The 21654-nt window shown below is 39.5% G+C and overlaps 1 protein-coding gene across 12 annotated transcripts in view; it reads left to right on the plus strand.

Annotated features, from left to right (window-relative positions):
- Positions 1–21652, plus strand: part of FHOD3 (formin homology 2 domain containing 3) — a 370085-nt gene extending 348433 nt beyond the window's left edge. For 10 of the 12 annotated variants that reach the window (XM_010708572.2, XM_010708574.2, XM_031552792.1 and 7 more), the window contains 3 exons: positions 809–980; positions 3139–3300; positions 16769–21652. In XM_010708572.2, the coding sequence (XP_010706874.1) occupies positions 809–980; positions 3139–3300; positions 16769–16851 (417 nt within the window). In that variant the 3' untranslated portion in view covers positions 16852–21652. The other 2 variants (XM_031552794.1, XM_031552793.1) reach the window with 2 other exon arrangements.
- Positions 21653–21654: the final 2 nt, after the last annotated feature.

The raw sequence follows: 21654 nt of genomic DNA on the forward strand, positions 1-21654 counted from the left end.
CATTTCTGGAGGGCTGCTTTTAGTGCCTGATGGAGCTGTTGTGTGCAGCTAATCCAGTTGCTGTTGTTAACGTTGTTGTGGTGACAGCAAAGTCACGGGTGGGCTTGGCAAGCAGAGGGCAGATTCCAAAATCTCTCTAAGGTTTTGTTTGTTCTCCTAACTGCTGACAGCAATTTTTGTGTTTTGGCCATGAAATAATTTGGCTGGGTGGTTGTGGACCGCGGATTTTTTCAGCGTTACTGGCAATGTATTTTAAGTTTACTGCACATATCAGTGTTTTTGAGCAATGTGAGAGTTCTCTGTGTAGCAATGCAGAGAGGCAGACCAGAGACCCCTGTGTTACCAGCTTGCTCTGACAGTCCTGCCTTGATAATGAAAGGTTATGGTTAAGGACAAAGCCACATCAGGGCTATAGGAAAGAAGGGGACAGACTCTTTAGCAGAGTCTGTTATGGTAAGACAAGGGGAGGTGGTTTCAAACTAAAATAAGGGCGATTTAGATTGGATATGAGGAAGAAGTTTTTTACAATAAGGATGGCTGAGGCACTGGAGCAGGTTGTTGGGAGAGGTTGTGGATGCTCCTGGAGGCACTCAAGGTCAGGCAGACTGAGCATCTTGATCTAGCTGCAGGTGTTCATTGCAGGGGAGTTGAACTAGATGATCCTTAAAGGGTCCCTTCCAACTCAAACCATTCTATTGTCAGCAAGGACAAGGATTTAGGGTTCCCCTCTTACAACTCATTGCCTGGAGGCTGACCCGTTGTCTGTACTCTTTTTGGTTAAGAACACAAATCTGCTTTCCTTCCACAGTCTGGCAAGTTCTCCAGCACTTCACCCTCCTCCCCAGTCCAGCCCCAGGGCCTGCAGTACGCCGAGGATGCCGCAGAGCACGAGAACATGAAGGCTGTGCTGAAGACCTCCTCTGTCAGCGGGGAGAGCACCACAGCGCTGGGGGTTCGCACTCGCAGCCGGGTCAGCCGGGGTAAGTGCTGGCAGCTTCCTGTCAGTTATCTTCCTAAGTGGCACTGAAGCATGGCCAAAAAGATGGCAGAAAGAGTCAGAAAGGGAGGTGAAAACCCCAGTGGTATTTGCACATTGGGGGTAGCAATTTGGAGCATGAGCATACAGCCAAAGTAGTGCTGGAGGGTGGTGTGAGCACAGAGCAGCAAAGTTCTCTCCTCTGCTTCATCAGCTTCACTGCTTACTCACACACCAGTTTCTATTCCTGTTTTCATTTGAAACAAAAATAGGATATACATGGTGTGGATTTCTCCTGGCTTTGAACAGAAGCAAGAGAAAGAAGCAACTCAAATTGAAGAGAAAGGGCCCATGCAGCATTTTATGAACGATAGGAGAGAAAAAAGGGGTAAGAAAAAGACAAAGGATCTTTGATAAGTGGCAGGGTTACTGGATTAAGTTGGGGCCTAGGGACATAAAAAATGGCTTTGGACTGTCCCGGACCTCCTTTCTGTCCCAGTCTCCTTCTCTGAGGTCCACAGTGCTCTGCTCTTTCTTGTGTCAGCATACATGACTTCTAAAAGCTGACATAGAGGAAATGAAAACCTGACCCAATCCTTTGTTTCCAACACCTGATACTCTGATAGAAGAGTTCAATGATAAAACCATTCTTGGCAATAAGATACCTTTGCTTTATGTCCAAGACGTGATTCACTGGTATACCTCTTCAGAAGAGCAGCCACTAAACCACTTCCTTGTTGCTAAATCATTTTGCAGAGTCTGAGATCACCAGTTTGTTTTCTTTTGTCTCCACCTTATGCCTTCCTATACAAATGCTACCTGGTGGATACTACTGAAGTAAAGCAGAATACCAACATTTAAGTTCATAGTTTTCTGTTTTTGTATTTCTTTTCCCTTATATCTAGATATCTTACATTTTCTTCATTCTTTTTGGTACCACTAATACCATGTCCAGAGCATTCATCACTGTGTGCGTGCATTTAGTTTATTAAGGTTTTAAACCCTGATTCTGTTTAATTAGGAGGTTTCACTGCTCAAGTTTCAGAAGCAAGCCAGCTAGCTAGAGTAAAAAGATGAAATAATTCAAACTGCTCTGTACAAGCCCAACTGCTGAAGTACTCCACTGACTGCTAACGAGCAGTGTGTCCTGATAATGAGAGTCAGCTTGCATTCCCCTGAAGAATAGCAGAGGCAGAGGAAGGGTGAGCCAGACAGAAGCTTGTCAGGAGTACTGTCATAATGGAAATGCTCTTGATGAGAGTCAGGAGAAAAGCAGCAGAACAAAGTGCTAATCAAAGCTGTTGTTTATTGACATCAGAAATGTGATATGGAGTAGTCTTGCCAGTGACTTCTAGCTGCTTGCAATTCTAGCACACCCACTCTTTTACAAAGCTTGCTGTCAGTGTTCTCACTATATACTAGCCTTCAAATTATTCGAAAAAGAAAAAGCATGTGGAATGGTAGTCTGTTGTGAAGGAACCAAAAGATGTGTCTGATATGGCTCTGTGGAGTAAGGAATGCCAGATCCTTGGGTTGAAAGACATGGCTTTCTATTTGTGGATTTAACCAAAATTGCTTATTTAGCTTTCCAGCTTGCCAACGACTCTTGCTTTTCTGTTCACAGCAGAATATGTGCAGTTGTGCCAGGACACATATGTATTGAGGACGTGGATTGTCTCTTGTGAAAGGGAGACAACTAGACATGTCAACCTCTATGTTTTTCCCCTTTCCGTATGGTATGATACGGTAAAAAGGACCTGTCCTGATGATTTGAATCAGTTTCTAACATATGTCCTGTCTTCTAGTCTCTGTGTAATTGGAGCAGAGACAAACATGGCCACACAACACTCCAGCAATTCTCAGCTCTTAAACAGTCTGTAGTAGACATTTGCCAATTGTATGGTCATGAATAAAACTCTGAGACTAAAAGGAGTAGAAAGTTGTAATTGCATTTGAGCGCTCCGTTCTTTGCTGATACAGCAGAGAGTCTAGATTATTATTTTAAAATATTCTCTGTTAGGCAGATTCTTCTCCTTTGGCCAGTTTGAAGTAGCAGTGACTGAACTGCCTGCTTCAATTCTCCAGAAAGCCAATTGTAAAACCAAAGTGGCGCAAGAGGCTCTTCTTGTCTTTTTCTCAACTTATTTGCTGGACTTTTCCAGGTCGTATCGGTTCATGGAATGCTGGCAATGATGATTCACCTAATGCAACTGATGATGCAGCAGATGAGATCATGGATCGCATTGTGAAGTCCGCCACCCAAGTGCCAAGCCAGCGAGCGGTGCCTAGAGAGAGAAAGCGGTCACGAGCAAATAGGAAGTCATGTGAGTAAATGGCTATTAAATTTCTCAGAAAAAGCAAATGTGCGAGCATTTGTGTATATTGTTGTTTGAATTTGGCTTCTTCTATTGCAGACATGTGCTTGTAGTATCTTGGCAGTATAATTATGATTGGAATATATGCCTCCTACAGTTGTTTCAACAGTGTTGTACACAGTGGGTACAACTTCTAGAGAAATTCAGATGTCTGTAGCAGCAACAGAAGAACGTTTTATGGTGCTTTAGGGCTTCTCTGATAACAGTACTTATTCAAAACTAAAGAAGTTAGATCAAGACTTCAAACTGAGACTTGCTTAAATGCCATAAGGTACTGTGAAGTGGCATAAAGATTAATAGTTCAGTCTGTAAGCTGAATTTATTCATAATCAAGAAGTAATTTGAGAGATTTCATCTTTTAAAAAATCTTTCATGTTGCATACCATCCTTCTGCTGCCTTTGAAGCAAAATGCCTACTGCTGTTTGATTGCGAAGTGGTTGTGGAGAAGCTCCTGGGAAGAAAAGGTCACACATTTATAAAATGGTCTAATGTTGTAGTGTGTGCACAGGGCAGAGCTGTGGCATGTGAGTTTGAACAATTTGATTTCGTGCTTTAAAAAATGCAATGTGTAAGAGGCGATGATCTCTCGAGTTTTTTTTCCTTACGTGCAGGGACTACTGCCATTACTGTGAGATGGATAAGTACGCAAAGGATATAAGAATTTGGTGTTAAATGTCATTCACCAAATGTGGCTTTTTGACTACCTTTCCATCCATCTTTTTAGCATTTCTGGGAAGTTAGGACAAAGAGAAGTCAACAACAGTGAGTGAAAAATCACACAGAACTTCTTTTATTTCTGGAGTTGCTCTAACAAAGTTGTTGATCGAAGCCATTTGATATGAGCATTAGTTGATTGCTATAAACTAGCATGTGCTGAAAGCATATTCACTTTCACCAACATGCTAAGAAAAGAACTTCTGCATGTGGCAAGAGTAAATGCAAAGTGGTCACTGAATAGATGAGACAGACTTTCAGCAAATAAGATGAGCTGACACTGGATTATTTGCCTTACCCTTTGTCATGCACTGTGCCGTACCTCCTCATGGCATCACCTTCTGCTGCTACCCACTTCCCCACGTGGTTCTGGTGCTCTGCACGTGCTGACTGTCCTAGTTGGCTTGTGCATATGAAGTAGACCTCCTGTGTGTTTTCCTATCTCTATGTTTTTTCCTATGCTATTTCATGTTAGCAACCCTATCCTTGTGCACATGCACCAAAAAGTCTGGTTTCTGCTTTTTACTGTGTATCTTTTTTCCAAGAAAGCACTGAAGAAAAAAAGAAAAGATAATGATAATAAAAATAGTATCTGTTTGTCCACAGAGCTGGCTTTTACACTTATTCAGTGCAAACAGTAAAAGGGATTAAGCATTCACTACATGTTTAGGCTGTGACTGATTTCCGCAGTAATTAATCATGATAGACTCCAGCTCTTTTGCTTGTTTGTTCTTCAGGATCTGGATGAGGCTTTAAAATGGATTAAAAGGCAGTTTCAAAACAAACATGAAGTTCAGCAGTTTAGCATCTCTTTTCATAAACGAGCTATTTCATTGTGGTAGTAGCTGGTGTACCTGAGTAACTAAAAATTAGGTACTTAAACTCTAAAATACACTCACCTGGACTGATAACATGGCAGCTCCAGAAAAAGAGCAGAGATCAGCCCATGTCAATGCAGAATGTGAGTTAAACAAGCAGAAAATCTCCCTAGCAGAAATACAACACAAGTCCTGTATGTAAAAAAGTAAATTTTAGGCATAGTTTCACTATTTAGATTTGCAGATGCTATGGTATTTGTTATTGGCAGAATGAAGAGACTCAAATTTCTGTTCAGTTTGGTTCACCAGGTTCAATCTTCAGGTTCCCATATAGATCTTTTTGCCATGAGATTAGTATTCAGTCTCATCGAAGTGAAACTCAGTTGAAAGCTTTTTGCTGTGCGTTATATACCACATATCTAATTGTTTTCAGTGCATAACTGAAAATCTTTGAGGCTCGCTTAAAATTCAGCTGTTTTTAGTGAAACTGAGATGAATTCTATGCCTTCAGCAAAATCAGAAACCCAGAAGATTTATGTGCTCTGCATATGTTTGCTGTAGTTTAGGTAAAACTTTCGGATGGGCAAGGGTCTTTTTTCTATAGACAAAGACACAGAAAGATGAAGTAAAAAGCAAATGATAGTCAAATCATAGTCAATTGGAAATAAAAATAGGAATGTGGAAAAGGTTAAGTTAAATTCAATAAATAATTGTGTGAAAAATGTTTTGGTAACATTCATTTAACAGTTTTACCTTTTGTCTTTGTTGAGCACTGCAACTGTATCTACTATGCAGAAAGCTTAGTTAGATCTTAACGATGTGAAAAAATTTGAACACTCAAGGCCATCAGCAGAACCTTAAATCGGGAGGAGAAATAAGGCAGTGAGTAATCCAAAGACAGATGGAAATGTCTTTGTCTGTTAGCTGAAGATTCGAAGGGTCACTGATAAAACCAGACGTAACTGAATCTGACTGAGAACCAGTAGGAAGGGATTTGTTCAACAGGGGCTGAAATGAACTAATGAAAGCTAATGTACATGGTAAATACATGATGTCTGAGTTCCTGTGGTGATCCACCGAGAGAAAATTTATTCTGTTCTGGATCTCTGCACAGTGAAGGTTTTTAAACATAAAATCTGACATTTAGAAATACAATAACCAACTGGAAGTCATTGCCTCATGATGGGTGTTCAGTGACCTGTCTACTGTACTCGAGTGGTGTTATATTTGCAAAAAACAGCATTACAGTTGTATTATTTCATTAGAAGCCTCAACAGAGAGCTGCGGGAGTGAATGAGCCACAGAAGTTTGAAATGCTCTTTCACCCCTGGAGGTGGTCACTTAAAGACAGCTTCAAGGCAAGTTGCCATGGGAAGATTCTTCTGGTTTTTTTGCTCTGATGTGTCAGCAACGGACTCCAACCTCTAGAGATATCAGCTCAGTTTTGTTTTAAAAGCATGAAATAAAAATTAGGTTGCAAAATATACCGCTCCCATTCTAGAAGACTGAGGGCAGCTTTCTGTGGGAGAGGTTTTTATAGCAACAGGGAGCTGTTCAACTCAGCAAAGAAATGAAAAAAATATATGTAACTTGGATTGTCTAAATCTTCTGTAAAATTAAGATGACCTTTACAAATGATGCCATAACAAACAATGAGTGCAAAGGAAAAATGGAATAAGGAAATTTTAAGAATCAGTCAATTTGATAATCCAAATTCCAATTAATATACTTGATAAAGTTAATTTTAGCAACTTACAGAATGTTATTACAGACATTGCATCAATGGAACTGGGGGGCCAAAAATGAAATCCTCTATATGAGATACAACTGATATTTCAAAAAGCAACTGTAATGAATGGAGCTTATTTGTTTAATTCAAATGGATCTGAATTGGAAAAAAGAAAAAAAAGAAAGATGAATGCAAAGTGTATAGGCAGAATTTGCTGCGTAGATTACAAGCAGTGAGGTAAGAAACAAGTTGTACAAAGCCTAGGGCTGTTCCTAAATGGAAATTCATCAACAGCCTGTGTGACTTGTTGCTTTTGGGGGGTGAAAAAAAAGCAAAATTATTCTAGCCATGGCAGATTTGGTACAACAGGAAGACATGTAAAGACAAAGAGTATCATCCATAAAAGACTTAACTTAAAAGAACTGGAAAAAAAACACAAGTTCTGGACAAGTAGGAAGTTGATGCTGTTTTCCTTCTAGTCCTGGCTGTTTATTTACAACATCCATCTCCTAGCATAAAGTCATTCTCTCAGAATTAGCTTTTCGTGGAGTAGCCTGAACATCTTTTTGTTTGCCCCAATTAACTGGATGGATCTGTCTCAGGAGTATGATATAATTCCCATGACTCAGCATCACAAAGATCATACTCCGTTTTTTTAAGAGTGAGTCAGCATTCAGAAGGTATTCAAACTAATTTTAGCTTATGTAGTGCAATCCTTGGAAATGCTGAGCCAGACAGGGTGGATTTCTGACCTCTGTGAATGACTATCTCAGAGCTCTGAAAAAGGACAAAGAAAAAGTCCCGTGGATTCATTACCTTGCTCAAATGCTGACTAAGCCGCAGTTTATCATGAAGAGACCATTCCCTTAAGGCAACTAGATTGAAACACAAACCTCTGTACTCTTCCTTTATGAAGTAATTATTAGTATTAGTATTATTAGTATCAGCAGGTATTTCATACCTAAAAATATGTTTCCTGGCTCCCTAAAGTCAAGGCAATTGACAAAGAGTGAGGATCCTATCATGTTCTTTCCAACAAATAATTTCAAGTAACTGCTCCAAGGAGGTAGATCTTTAAAGATAACTAGACAACATTACATCCATTTAGATCTTCATCTCCCCCTGAATGGTCATAACGTAGGACCCAGGTGTGACTAATATCTGACAGTAACCACCATGTATTCTAGTGGTGGTTACACTGAATTCTGCTGGAGGCTTGTTTTTCCCCAACATTGCTTTTATCTCATAGCATCTCCCTCTGTGTGCGCTCTGGTTTTTCCTGTTTTATTAAAACTAAAATCTGCTTAGATTTGTGTTGGAGAAATCAGTTTGGAGCAGATAATTGAATCAGAATTTAATCCAATATTTGAATGAAATGACTTGATCAAATTATTTGTGATATTTAGAAAAGAGACAGGAGAGGCATAGAGTCATAGAATGGCCCAGGTTGGAAGGTACCCCAAGGATCATCAAGTTCCAACCCTCCTGCCACAGGTAGGGCCACCAACCGCCATATCTAATACTAGACCAGGCTGCCCGAGGCTGCATCCAGCCTGGCCTTGAACACCTCCATGATGTCTTATTCTTTTGTTAGATGTTGGAATCATACGCTAGCCCCAAAATATACCTGCTAACTGACTTCTGGGATATAGTTACATCTCGTAAAGATTTAATCATTTATTTATTTGCGTAATGGCTTGTGGAGAGTAAAACATTCTTACAGTCTTTTTGGTGAAATGGATCTGAGAAGTGACTCAGGTAATCTGTCAGATTTGTACAAGGGGACTGTGGAGGAGATAGGAGTTGAATCAAGATTATCTGAATCCTACACGAATAAGCTCAGGGCTGATGGATTAAGTTTAACTGCAGAACATCCCAGGTCAGGTATTTCTGCTAAATTCCACCTTCAGTAAAAGTGAAATGGGAGTAAGCATGCTGTCATCATGTGCCAAAATAAGGGAAAGAATTCTGCCAAAGGACCAGGCTTGGAAACAGGTTTTAGACAAGTTTTAATAACAGATGCAGTGCTGCTTTGGAATAGACATGTTTATAAGCAAACAAAATAATAAAAATAATAGGTGGGAGTCTATTTGAATCCGGAAGTGTGTAATTTTTATTTGGAAATCATAGTGTGCTTTGGTTAACTTTTTCTTTTCTTTTCTTTTCTTTTTTTTTTCATTATTTTTTATTTTCATGTCACTTCACTTACTTTTTCTGGCTATGAAAAGACACAAAACTGCCAAAATACCAGGAGGGAGACTGTTCTGGTATTTATGGCCAGACTAAAAGCAGGAGTTAATGGAAATTATGCTTAAAAAAAAAGAAAAGAAAGAAACCTTACAAGAAGAAGGTCTATATAAAATACTTTAAAGAATAGCAAGTTTACTTAGAATTTGCAATGAATTATTTAGGATTTGAATAAGAGGATCCTATCAGAAGTTCGAAGAGAGAGTAATCTAGTTAGTGATGCACATTTATCAACAATTCATTGTTTTTAGAAAAAGTGAATATTTCACTGATTGTATTAAGTCTGTTTGTCCTCACTATTGAGCCTTCAGAAGATCAACACCCAGTTAATAAAAATCTAATTATTGAATGAAAGCAGAATGTGAGATAAAACTCTTAAAGCTCTGGCAGCTGGGAGGTTATCTCCCCGAGATGCCAAGATAATTTGTGTCTTTTGGATGCCTTTTAAGTAGTACATTGTTTCATCCTTAGGATGGCACAATCTTTGCAAGAGTGACAAAACTGTGCTGAATGGCCTACAGTAAAATAATAACAGTAATTTAAAAAACAATATTAATAATAATTAATTAATGGGCTTACAGCTGACCACAGTAAATGGTAGCAATGGATGTAATCCATCAGGGTGAGGCCTTTGTAGTCCTTTGCCTCACCACTGCCAGAGGCCAGTATCAACAGCTGTAGGAGAAAGAAATGGACAGGTAGAATAATTCTGTACAGTTCCACATGAGGTATCTTTCAGAACAAAAAATTTCATGAAAGCCTGCTCTAAAAGTCTAGTAAAAAATTACTTGTAAGAGAGGCTTAAATTCATTTTCCAGTCACTGTTTTAGAGGAATCTATGAGTCATTTCTGTAATGAATTTTATTCTGATGCAAATTTTTTTATATGGGGCTCATACTGCTTGAAGCAGCTTTATTTTTCTTATACTGGGAAAGTCAGATTGAAAAGTAACATACCTGTATCATTAAAATCTCCTTAATTTTGCTTTGAATTCTATTACCAGTGTTCAGAGATCCTATGCAGTATGGTATTTGTTCAATATTAGGCAGCTTTATTTTGATACAGCAGGTGGAAATGAATAGTGAGAAAACACTGCATTGATCTGGGAATTCAGAATTAAAACGCAATTTTTACAGCAATTTGTCCTTGCAGAGAGAAGACAAAGATGTTGAGCACCATAAAGACATTCATATGTGTTACATTATGAACACAAGCACAGAGAAGATGATGTAGGTATAAGGAGAAAACTGCTGCTGCAGTGACTTGTCCCTAGTTATTTTAGAGTGACCACCACTTTGTGTGATCACATCTTGTCCAGACATGCTGCTTCGTGGAGGAAGAGGTGGCCACAGCTTGGATTTTGGTCTTAGCACAGAATAAAACACTGGCAAATGAAGCCCATTGCTCAGCAGAATCCCACAGCTGAGCCAGACCATTGCCACATCCTTCCGCTGTGTCTCAGCATTGGGAGAATCAAAAATAAGAGTGATCTGCAACTTTTCCTGCCCTTCTTGACAAAGATTTATAGGTGCTGGAATTGTTCTGGCCATGTCTTCTTACCCAAATGGCACTTTCTTTGTTATGAGGAAGAGCCAAAGGCAACATGGGAGAAACTGATGGGCAGGTGGTAAAAAGCAAATTATGTCCGTATATGTAGGAGATCAAGCTGTTCATGTTCCCTGATCACATAATTTTTGTATAAACTTTTTCTTTTATTTTTTTAATGTAATTTATGTTTTTGGTGTTTATTCAAGTGTAGTTCTGTAGAAAAGAAAGCTGATTTTACATCATTAGTTTGCATTTTCCAAGAGATACAAATAGTTAATTTCACTTTCACCAGTTTGCTATTCAATGTGTCAGTGAATGCATGTATAGTACACTGTTTCTTTTTAGGTGGCATAATTTAAGATATATTTCAAGGCTTTTGAATTTTTGTTACAAGAGTTATTCCCAAAATTGGGATAATTAAGTTAAAAAACTAATAAGTGGTTGAGTTACACACTGTCAGCCTTCTGTTGATAGAATATACATTTTGTTTTGTTTCTTTCTGTAAGTTTTTTTCTTCTGTAAGTTTTTTCTTTCTTTCTGTAAAGCTTTCAAGTTTTACACTGTTTTGGAAAGCACTTCATCCGGGACCAAGAAAAGATAAGGAGGTAGAAGGTTGCTTTACAAGTCTCCTTATAAAAGAAGTGCAGTAACAGACATGGTGTCTCATGCAGTTTTCTAGAAGACTACTGCAATACCATAGCTGCCAAAGAGAGCCCTCTGCTGCCACAAAGAAGTGCAACACGAGGATCTCTGTAAGCAGGAATTTTCACTTGAATGCAAGGGTCAGATGCATCTTTGTTAGGAGAATTAAAAGAAAAAAAAGCTTCACACAAAGCTACTATACAATTATCTTGCTTCAGTCAAAAAGTGTACATATGTGTGTGTGTATATATATGGCTTTCTCTAGGCAGAACAATGCCACCTGATCAGCATAACTACAGGATTGTTGTGATTGTAGTTATTTTTAATCTGATGGGCCTGTGGAGATGATTCCTTCTGCTGTTGTATTTTCCAGCACAAATTCCTGATGGAGATAATTGATCTGAGTTCCCCAGAACAGCATATTCAAACATGGTCACACTTCCCTGCCAAGTCACTCCCGAGCACTTTGTTTATAAGCCTGAGCTACCCCCTTAGTGAAAGTCCGTTACTTAGTCATATATCACTTTCAAATAGACTTCAAGTCATTTTAAACTTTGAAAATGGAATTTAAAGGCTACATGTCCAAAGCACTTGTGTTAGATAGCTTACTTTCTGTATCCTATATTCTGCCTTTTTTGTCCTGTGCATTGTTAATGTATGATCTAGCCTTAGATAGTGCTTACATCCAGACTCAGTTGTTACTGAGCTCTTTATTCTTGATACTTCACCTATTAATAGTGGAATCACTTCTGACTGATGATTTAAGTGGGAGAAATGACGAAGGAGGTGGCAGCAGGATTGCTTTTAATTTAGTTCATAGAACTCCTAAAAATTAGAGTCCATTTTTTTGTCATGGGAAGTTTTCAAGAAAGGAGTTATGTCAGTATATGACAGTATCTTCATGGTGTTTAAAGTAATATTACTTTTTGTTCCTTGAATCATAAGCTGCCCAGAGAGGAACAAGTTAGAGTATGTCACTTTGTCCATCAACAATGCCAGACTCCTCTTTATGTCACAGATAGCCGGGTAGTGGCTGCACTACTGTTTCTTATTAGGTGAGACTTGTGCCATCAATGAAGCAGAACTGCAGGGCAGTCATACATTGTCTCCTGGAGCTCTAAGTGCGGCTCTCCCTGGCAAAGACCGTGTATCAGTTGGCTTTACTTCTTCAGAGAGGTTCCTGCAAAAAACTCACCTACAAATCACTGTAAGAAAATCTCTACACATCATTCTTTTACTATTTTTTTTTTTTTTTACAAATCTAGGCCTACTCATATTGTGCAACGATATGCGTGTTACTAAGCATAAGTATGGCTTATGTAGACAATGATATAATAATACACAAATGCAGAAAAAGATTTAAAAAAAAAGGAACAAACGTGATCAAGAGTGTTCAGATTGTGCTTTTGTGTTGCAAATTGCCATTGGCAAACTCACTGCAGTAAAGTCCAAGGCAATGTATTCAATATATGAGAAAGTAGACTGGGCGTGCAGGCTGCATTTTCAAAGGGTAACAAAAAATAAAATTAGGATAAATGAAATGAAATGATATAGTGGAGCTAGTCTGTATTGCCTCTTATAATCTGCTTTCCTGCTGTCCTTGCTGTGTAATTTGCAGCCACCTAGAATTTTCTTTATGCCAAATAGCAAGTAGTGGCTGCATTACCTTTGCATCTGGGCCTAGAGGAAAGTTCTGTGGCTGCCACATATTTTATAGTAAGAGGGACACGAACTCCGCAACTTCTCAAGGAGGAAAATGGTCCTATCTATGCAGAGAATATTCTGCGTTGCAAATGCCTTTGCCATACAAGTGTTATATACACATTCCAGAATCCATTGCAAATGTAAGAATAAATGTCACCAGGTAGAGTATTCTTGACTGTTTGTTGCATCTTGAAAAATAAGAAATTAAACAGCAACAACAAAGTAGGAGGGGAAATCAGGAGCACCGTTTGCCTTTTAAAGAGCCACCAGCCCCTCAATCATAGTATCTGACAAAACTACACTTAGGGAATCGCCTTTTTAAAAACATCCCCATGTTCTTTGAGGGCCGTATGTCTGTGCAGATTCTGACCCAGCGGGCATAGTCAAATTCATCAAGTCCCTCATAAGCACGCTGCATTCTGCCAAGATATAAAATAAAATTCTAGATTTCCTGATTAACAAAGAATATCATACCCTCTGACCCCATAAAAACAACATTTGGTTTCTTGGTTATAGAATCTCAGCAGGCCCTGATTGAGGCAAGAGCAGAAATTATTTTCTCTCTCTGTTATGTTTCTTTAGCAAACATTTTAAAAATTGCTTAAAGAACCTAAAAGGTCATTTGAAAGCCTTATTTTTATTGTCACTGCCTCCAAAATACATTCCATAACTCAGTTTAATGCGATCTGCAGCAGGCCAAGAGTTTTACAAGCCAAGATATTATGTCTAGTCCAGTCAGAGACACGACAGAGTTCACTGCAGAGGGGAGAGTGAAGATCTAGTTTGAAAAATGTAATTTTGCAATGCCTGTAAAACATGGAAGGAAAATATCTCTCCACATTCAATTCCGATGACTGAATGTGTCCATGACCTCTCCCAGTGTGAAGGAGCCTTACCAAATACATGAGAAAAAAGAAAAAAGTCCAAGGACATCTATATAACGACATATCACAGGGTTCACCCACCCCCCTGAGTGGTCCCTGCTCCTGTAGATAGTTCAGCTGCCTTATGGCTTCCTTGCCCACAAGCCTTTGCAGTCCACCAGCCAGTGCAGAGAGCAGTGAATAACTGTCCTGTGCTACTTCTGATGTGCATCCATCAGCTGTATTGTCCAGTGAGGAAAAGCACTGTGAGTAAATTGCACATACTGCATGTAATTTTTGTACAAAGATTCCAATACCCTTTATCAGCCACATGCATCTCCCTAAGTGCAAACTCCTGCAAACTACAAGTGGATTCATCTATGTCTGGTTGGCTGAAAGCGACAATTCAGTCATTTGAGTCTGGACTGTGATTCTGTCAGCTGTTATCCTTCACGTTGCCTGCTGACGGTGGACAGCTTGAATCTTGCAAATAGTCACAGTACTTTGCAGCACTTGGCCCCACATGCTTAGTTTATACAAGTCAGCAGCTGACTGTGTTTATGGGAACCATTCTGTCACTGGCAAGTTTCTTCACCTCTTTGCTTTTTATTAACCATTTGCTTGACAGTCTTGTTAGGACTGCCAAACTCTTGCATCATTTGGAGCTGTTTCCTCAGAACTGCTGCCCCTAAAAGCTCAGGTCACTGAGATGTTTTAAATCCAAGTTATCTTTCTCTGTGTCATAAGAGAGACCTGGATAAGTAAGAACAATCAACTGAGGGATGCAAAGAGACTGCTTTGTTTAATTACAGCTACGTGTGTCTCAGCAATTCACTGAGCGCTGTCATTCTTATTTGCTTAGCAGTGGCATAAAAAGTATAAACCAGGGGTTGGCATTTGTTGTGTGAGGTGTGTGGCAGAACCCAGGACAAGACGCTGGCCCATGTCACATGCTGCCTTACAGGAATTTGTAGTCATCCAAGGGTTATATGCAAGGCTCTCTGACAAGGGCGTAATACATTTGATAGATCTGCATCTGGAGATTCAGAGAATTCTTGTTTATTTAAAGAAGAAAATGTTGTTTCTGCCCTTGTTTGTTTTTCATGAAGATGCTTTCTGCTGTGGAATTTTAGCTCCTGATTATGGCTTTTTAAAGGAAGCTTGTGCAAGTTTTTTTTAAGAGACCGATAGTAAACCCATTTGGCTTTTTCTAGTAAGCTAGTAATTCCATAACTTGGGCTTGGCTCGTCCCTTAAAAGCTCTTCTTTAAATCAGTGTATGTGGGTCTCTTAACACCCCTGCAGTGTTGATGGCTAAGCTAGCTGTGATACCTTCTTTGCTTAAGTACTACAGAGTGTACAGAAAAAAACTGATGGGAGAAGTTGCTAAGCTAGGTGAGCAGTTCAGGGTAATCTTTATTTGTAATGAGGGAAAAATTTCTGCTGCAGCTTTCTTGTATTTGTTCTTCTGCTACTGGTGTATTTAATTTGATACAGAAATACACATTGTAGGATTCACTGAGGCCATAGAGTCCAAAGGTCTTACACTTATATCTGGAATTGAACATTTGTTATTAGATATTCAAATATCTGATCTGAGAAACATAAAATAGTTCCAACAATGAGGAGTGACGCAAAACTCTGTGCTGGGTGTTCTGAATCTTGGAGACCAGAGCATTTTCAAAGTGTTTTGCTCTTCTGATAGAACTTGTTTAGTTTTAACTCACTTTGACTTTATGAGTTGCATTTAACCCTATGTTGCTTTAACCTAAGCGTCATTAAAACTGGAAGATATTGCTGATCCCTATTGTAGGAAAAAGTGGCTGTCAAGAAAGGCTGCCATGCAGACCTCTGGTGATCTTTAGTCATTTTTCAGACACTGCAGGAGATAGGATTTGATCTTGAAAAGAAACTTTCAAGCAACAGTTTGGTAATGGTGGAACAATTATACATTTGGTACTCACATCTCAGTTAATTAAACTCAGTAACTGATGAAAATGGTTTGTCTATTACACATAGGTCATATTTGTCCTACCTGCATTGTGTCAGATGTACAGATATGCCATCTTTTGCCCTTCTGTTATCTCCTTGTTTATGATACTGATCCATCCATTTCTCTCACTCCCACCAGACCCTTGAATGTGACCACCCAGTTTCAGTTACATGGAGTCAATATCCTTGGAAGTTAGATGTCTAAATTACACTAGATGATAGCAGCAATGCAAGAAGTTCTTAACCACCACCTGTAATTCCTTTCGTTAGCTTTTCCTCTAGACTTAATTATTTTGAAACTGAATATACTTTGTTCAACACAGTCATTGTTTATGTTATGCATGCAGCTTAAACTTTTAAATGTGCATTTTCTACTTAAAGAATGTCAAAGTTCGGAGTGAGCACCTTGCTTGCATCTTGAGCTAAGTGTATTTATCTGAAAATCTTGGCAGTAGGAAACCAAGGAAAACACCGTGTGCAGTCACATAGTCACTTAGATTTCTGAGTAAAGAATGCAAATGCGAATTTTAAAAGTTTTATGTTATAGCTACCATTCAGAGCACTTCATAGGAAAGTAAGAAATGAAAATTTGACCAAGATTTATCACTCGAATTCATGTAAAATTATGTACTTTACTAGTGACAACGATGATTAGATGAGGTTTTTGATGAGGGAATGTGACAGAAGAAAAGGGAGTGTGTATGAGCACATTATTTGTAATGATTTGAATTAACTATAGAATTATTACATTTTAAATCTTTTAACTGTGGGGAGTTTATTTTTACACCTTAAAATGGTTACAAAGGAAATTCAATTGAGCCCTATAAAGATCCAGAAGCTCTTTTAAAAATTATTTGTGAGATAATGGAGCACACGATACCTTCTGTGTACTGAGAATCCACTCATAAAGTCATAGAGAAAAAAAAATAATCTTAAAATGCTGTGATATTTATCCTGAGAATTTTTGTTAACTAACTGACAATGACAAATGGCTTTCCCCTGACTTTTTGGAGTTGCATAGCAACTCTTGATCAGATTCAGTATGCACGTTAAGTGTTTTTCAGCTGAAATTCTCCTGTAATTATCACTTTTTAATCGTTTGCATTTTCTTTTTGTTTTATTTTTTATTTTCCTTCCTTTTGGAATTTACGGCCATGCAGTGAGAAGGACACTAAAGAGCGGACTGACACCAGAAGAAGCCAAAGCATTGGGCCTCATCAGCACCTCTGAGATGCAGGTTTGACATCCCAGAGGCGGCGACGAGAAGAGCCGTCATCCGAAACACACGGGCTGACAACCCTTCGGTGTGGCATTGTCGTGCCAGCCTTGTCTGCTGCTCCCAACATCCCATCTTCTGTTAGTTCAATTTTAATAAGCAACAAAAAGTGGAAACCCACAGCCAAGGCAGGAGAAAGATGTGCCGCGGCTCAGCACAGCATCCTGACAGTAGCTAGGGAAGCACATGAGTGCTTGTAAGTGAAAGCATGTGGCTGCTTTTCTCGTGGTGCGTTGATGTGGGTAGGAGGGGCCTTTCGCTGAGTTATCTGTCATTACGTGAGCTGTGTTTGCGTTGGCTTTCCTTGTGCCCTGTTTTAGTCATTGTAAATGTATGGCATTTTGTCAATGCAATGAACAGTCCTTAAAGAAGCAAAATAACTCCTGTTACAGCAACCCTGATTTTCCTGAAGCTGATTCATTAAGCGAAGATGCACGGTCTGTGCAACCCTGTGGTTTGTTTTATTTTGCCACCAAAGAATGTAAAAATGTATGTGTACCTTTGTATTTGTACAGAATGAATGTGTGGATATATATGCGTGCATCTATACACAGTCGTGGTGTGAAGTCATGCTCCTGCTGGAGCTAGCTGCACCATGACTGTCACGCTGGGGCCTTACCCCTCCACCAGGACAGGAGGAAAAGAATGTCTTTTGTAGAAACTCAATGTTATTCATTGGGATTCATCCTGTGGGGTAGAAAATGGCCTGCAGTACAAGCAGAGAGAGTAGGATCCTGAATTCATGTGTATTAGTACATGCTCATACTGTACATAGCACCACGGACACAGAGGAGAGGTCACAGAATACTTCTCTCTTGATGAGCTTTGGCTATGCTGTCCATTTGTACAGTTTCAAAGAAATCTGCGCCTACAATTTACACACTCAGCAAATGCATTCAGATAGTAACATCAGGAAGTTTCGTTTACTTGCCTGTGCCCTTCATGCTGCTTTTCTCTGCTGCAAGACAATGTGGTGATTTATTTCAAAGTAATGGAGCTGAACGTGAAATGGCCCTGCTAAAAGCCTGCTGTGGTTTTGCTGTTCTTTACTCTTTGTTTTTTTTGTGAGTTTTTTTGTGATTATCCTTGATGCAAGTGGAGAGGGTACCACAGCAAACACTCCAGTATGCTTGCCCTTATCTCACTGTTTGATAACGGACTTTCTGTAACTGCCCTCAGCATATGTATTTGGAGAACTTTTAGTCAGCTCATCTGCCTTTAAGTGGAGGACAAACGCGTCAGTGAAGATGAATTGAACACACTCACCCTAGCCAGTACTGAAGCATTTTGAAGAGAACTGCAGTTAACAGTAACATAAAAGGGAATTTTTTAAGCCAAAGTCTGTAAATGACTATCCTCAAGGATGCACAATATTATCTCTTTTTCCATTGCCTTAGATTCTAAGATTAAGGAAATGTGTGCCTAGCAGTAGCAGTTGAGGCTTCCTTCAAACCAGATGGCTGGGGAACAGCAGCTTAGTCATGGTAGCAGGAACTAATTCTGATTGCAAAACACACTAGAAAAGTAGGGCTAATTAGTCTATGCTGGGCTTGTAGAGTCATAGCTGTGTTGTTTCTTGTACTCAAGTTAGGTCAAGTACATCTGAAAGTTACTCCACCTCTCTTTAAGGACAGGATAATCCCAAATTGTAAGAGTTAGTGGCACCAAACAGAATAAACCTCTGAAACCTTGATCGTTCTTGGTGTCACACTGAATGGAGCGTCCAATTGGTTAGAGAATCAAGTAGCTGACAGCTCTACAACAAGATCTGCAGTGGAGCATACTATCTGTGCTGTCTCCACTCTCAGTAGTAACATTTCATTTTTTATTTGCTGTTGCCTTGGATGTTCACATGTCAAAGTCTGTGGAGTAAAAATCACTTGTGAGTAAAGGTTCTTAAGGATGGCATTGAGTTGGATGTGATTTTCCCCTCTGTTAAAAAGTCAATTTTACATGCAAGCAGAAGGCAGCAGTTTTGTAATTAATAAAATGTGTTGTGTGTTGGAAAGCTATGAAAAGGAGGGTTAGGAAACAGAAAGAAGTGGCATATAATTATCTCACTATAAAATAAGCAAGACCTACTAGCGTCTGGGGTTTAAAGTGGATCTTTATGTGCTGCTTTCTACTATGAACTTTAGAAATTTCTCTTGAGGATGTTTAAACAGTGAAAAGAAGTGAAGGTAATGGGGGTTTGTGGAGGTCTTTGAGGTCTGAAATGAGGAAGACACCTTGAATGTAATAGTTATGTCGAGCTGTTATACCTGTTTAGTGATAAAAGAAGCCCAAATGCAACAAAATATATTTACATTTTGATGTTCTGTATATGATTGGAGAGAATCACACATCTTTAAAAGTCAGTGTTTTAACTAAAATTTGCTCAGTGTGCAAAGTGCGTAGCTTTTTGTGGCCACTTGCTAACTGGAAATAGATTTATGTCTTTTAGATATAGCACAATAGCTGTGCCTGAAAGGATAATATTGCTCATGAATTATTGATAGTTGGACTTAGGTATTTTTCAGAAATACTGAAAAAAATGTGCAAAATTTCATATGCTGCTTACCAAGGAAAAATTTAAATATGGTGAACAGGGTTAGAATATGGTCAGGAAAAATACCCATTTATTTCAGATTCTTTGGATGCAAGTCTGTACATGTGAAGCATACTATTCCTTATCCATTCTTCTATTATGATTGGTTTTCTGTGTTTTTTGCCTCATCTTCTGCTCTCTACCTGTAAAACTGATAGCAGTTTTTCTGAAGGATAACTTGGTCTTTATGCAGTAATATGCAGTAAGATTAATCTGCGGTTGTCAATGTTTATTGCAGAGAGGTGATCAAAAGCAGGAGCAATATAGTAACTACAGGAAAGTTTTCTTTTTCAGTTCAAAATAGCCAGGAGCCCAATGTTCTAATACTGAAGGTGGCATTATTTCCTCTTGTGTCTGCTAGCACGTCCTGATTTTGGGAATAACATTTGTTCCCCATCATCTAACCAGTGGATTCCAGATGAAATGGAGGAATTGGAGTTGTTTGTGTGCCTCTTTCTGTCTGATCGTCTTGCAGCCTTCAGAGTTGGAGTTACTGCCTGTCCTTTCAACATCCAGAGAGATCACTATAAGGATACAGCAGTTGTTTTAAAATGCCTATGACATGAGGATTGGTTTTGTGACAAATAGGAAGGTCTTAGAAACCTGATGTAGCTGTTTCTCACTTAGAGATCCATTAAGGCTAGTTTACAACACTTGCAACCATAGTAACTCCCACACTCACCTTTTATACAGAACCAGTCAGTTGCAAATTTAGTGCCCAGAGCATTGAGTGTCCTCGGAGTTCTCAGGGTCGCCGTTGGTGTTCATTTCAGCACCCATCTGCTGAAAGTAACTTGTCTGCCTGTCTACCACCCTAATACCTTCCTGATTTGGATGCCAGGTTAAACTTTAGCATCTGAAATGGGTGCCAGAGAGAAGCTGTCCTAATTTCCTTGTCTCCCTTGGTGTTTAAAAGCAGAATGTACATAAATACTTTGTAGTCCCTCAGTCTCAAACAGAGAATAGCTTCCAGTAGCAGTGATGGGGCTGTGATGAAGAAACTCCCCCAGGGAATGCCATGTTCCACAACTGGGAAAGAAAGATCCCTCATAACAAATGAAAGACATCACTCCTCACCTTTTGGTGACTCTAGGCAACCACCTCATGGATTGCAGTCGTTATATAACCCATTGCCTGCCACATGTGGCCTTTCTGCTTGATAAGCCATTCCACATAATCTAAAACCAATAATAAAATGGTTTTTAATGAGGGTCTTTCTTGCTTTTGTAAATACGGAAAACAGTGTCAAAGGCAGTATTTGAAATATGTTTTTTTTTCTCTTTTGATCTCCTTTTATTGCAGATCTCTAATCGACTCTGTCAGCAAAATAAGGCATCAGATTTGTGAACAGACAACCTTTGTTTTTCACTTAATAGAAAGTTACATGAAGTATCTAGATAGGCTCTCATGTCCCAGTGTAACAGAAATTTGGAGTGAGAGCGTGGCTGTCAGTAGGGCCTGTTGCAAGGTGCTCCCTTCCTTCCACGTGAGCTGCAGCATTCCTTCTGCCAGGTGTTCCCTTTACACTGCTGTCCCTGGTGGCACAGCAAAAATGAGTGTCCATCCAAAAATGCTCTCAGAATGCTGCATGGTGGTTGTTTTCACAACACTTTGACTTCACTCGGATGCAATGGAGGACAAGGAGGCAGCCCTGCAACTTCACTCCTGTTGTCCACCTGCCTGCCTGTAGCTCATGGATGAGCAGAGGGCAGGGTGTCCCTGAGCTCTCATCCTCCCTCCCTTTTTCTCCTGCGTGCTCACTGCACGCACAGCGCTCTTCTCACAGCCTTTGGGATGGGTGTTGCGTGCGGGTGTAGACAGCGTAACCCCGAGCAGCATTCATGTGGCCCTGGGGTTCCAGCATCTGGACTCCGGAAGCACTGCCTGGGCTGTAAGGGCTATGACTGTTGATGTTTTTCTGCAGGGAAAACTGCCAGGTACTTACAGGCTCTGAAAGAAAATAAACTGAAGCGTTTTCATAAGGGAAAAATGTTTGGTTATGGAAAACTGTTGAATCTGATTTGCAAACGCTTGAACAACACGTGAGGCTGGGGCAGCAGCGGTGGAACTGGCATCACAGATGCAATAGCAGGAGGTTCTTGGTGAGCAGCTTAGTAATTCCATAGCAAGTATGTCAAAAGGAGTTTCTGAGATGTTGTATAGTTTTATGTTTATGCAAAACA

Source organism: Meleagris gallopavo, chromosome 3 (genome assembly GCF_000146605.3).
Source record: "Meleagris gallopavo isolate NT-WF06-2002-E0010 breed Aviagen turkey brand Nicholas breeding stock chromosome 3, Turkey_5.1, whole genome shotgun sequence".
NCBI classification, from domain to species: Eukaryota; Metazoa; Chordata; class Aves; order Galliformes; family Phasianidae; genus Meleagris; species Meleagris gallopavo.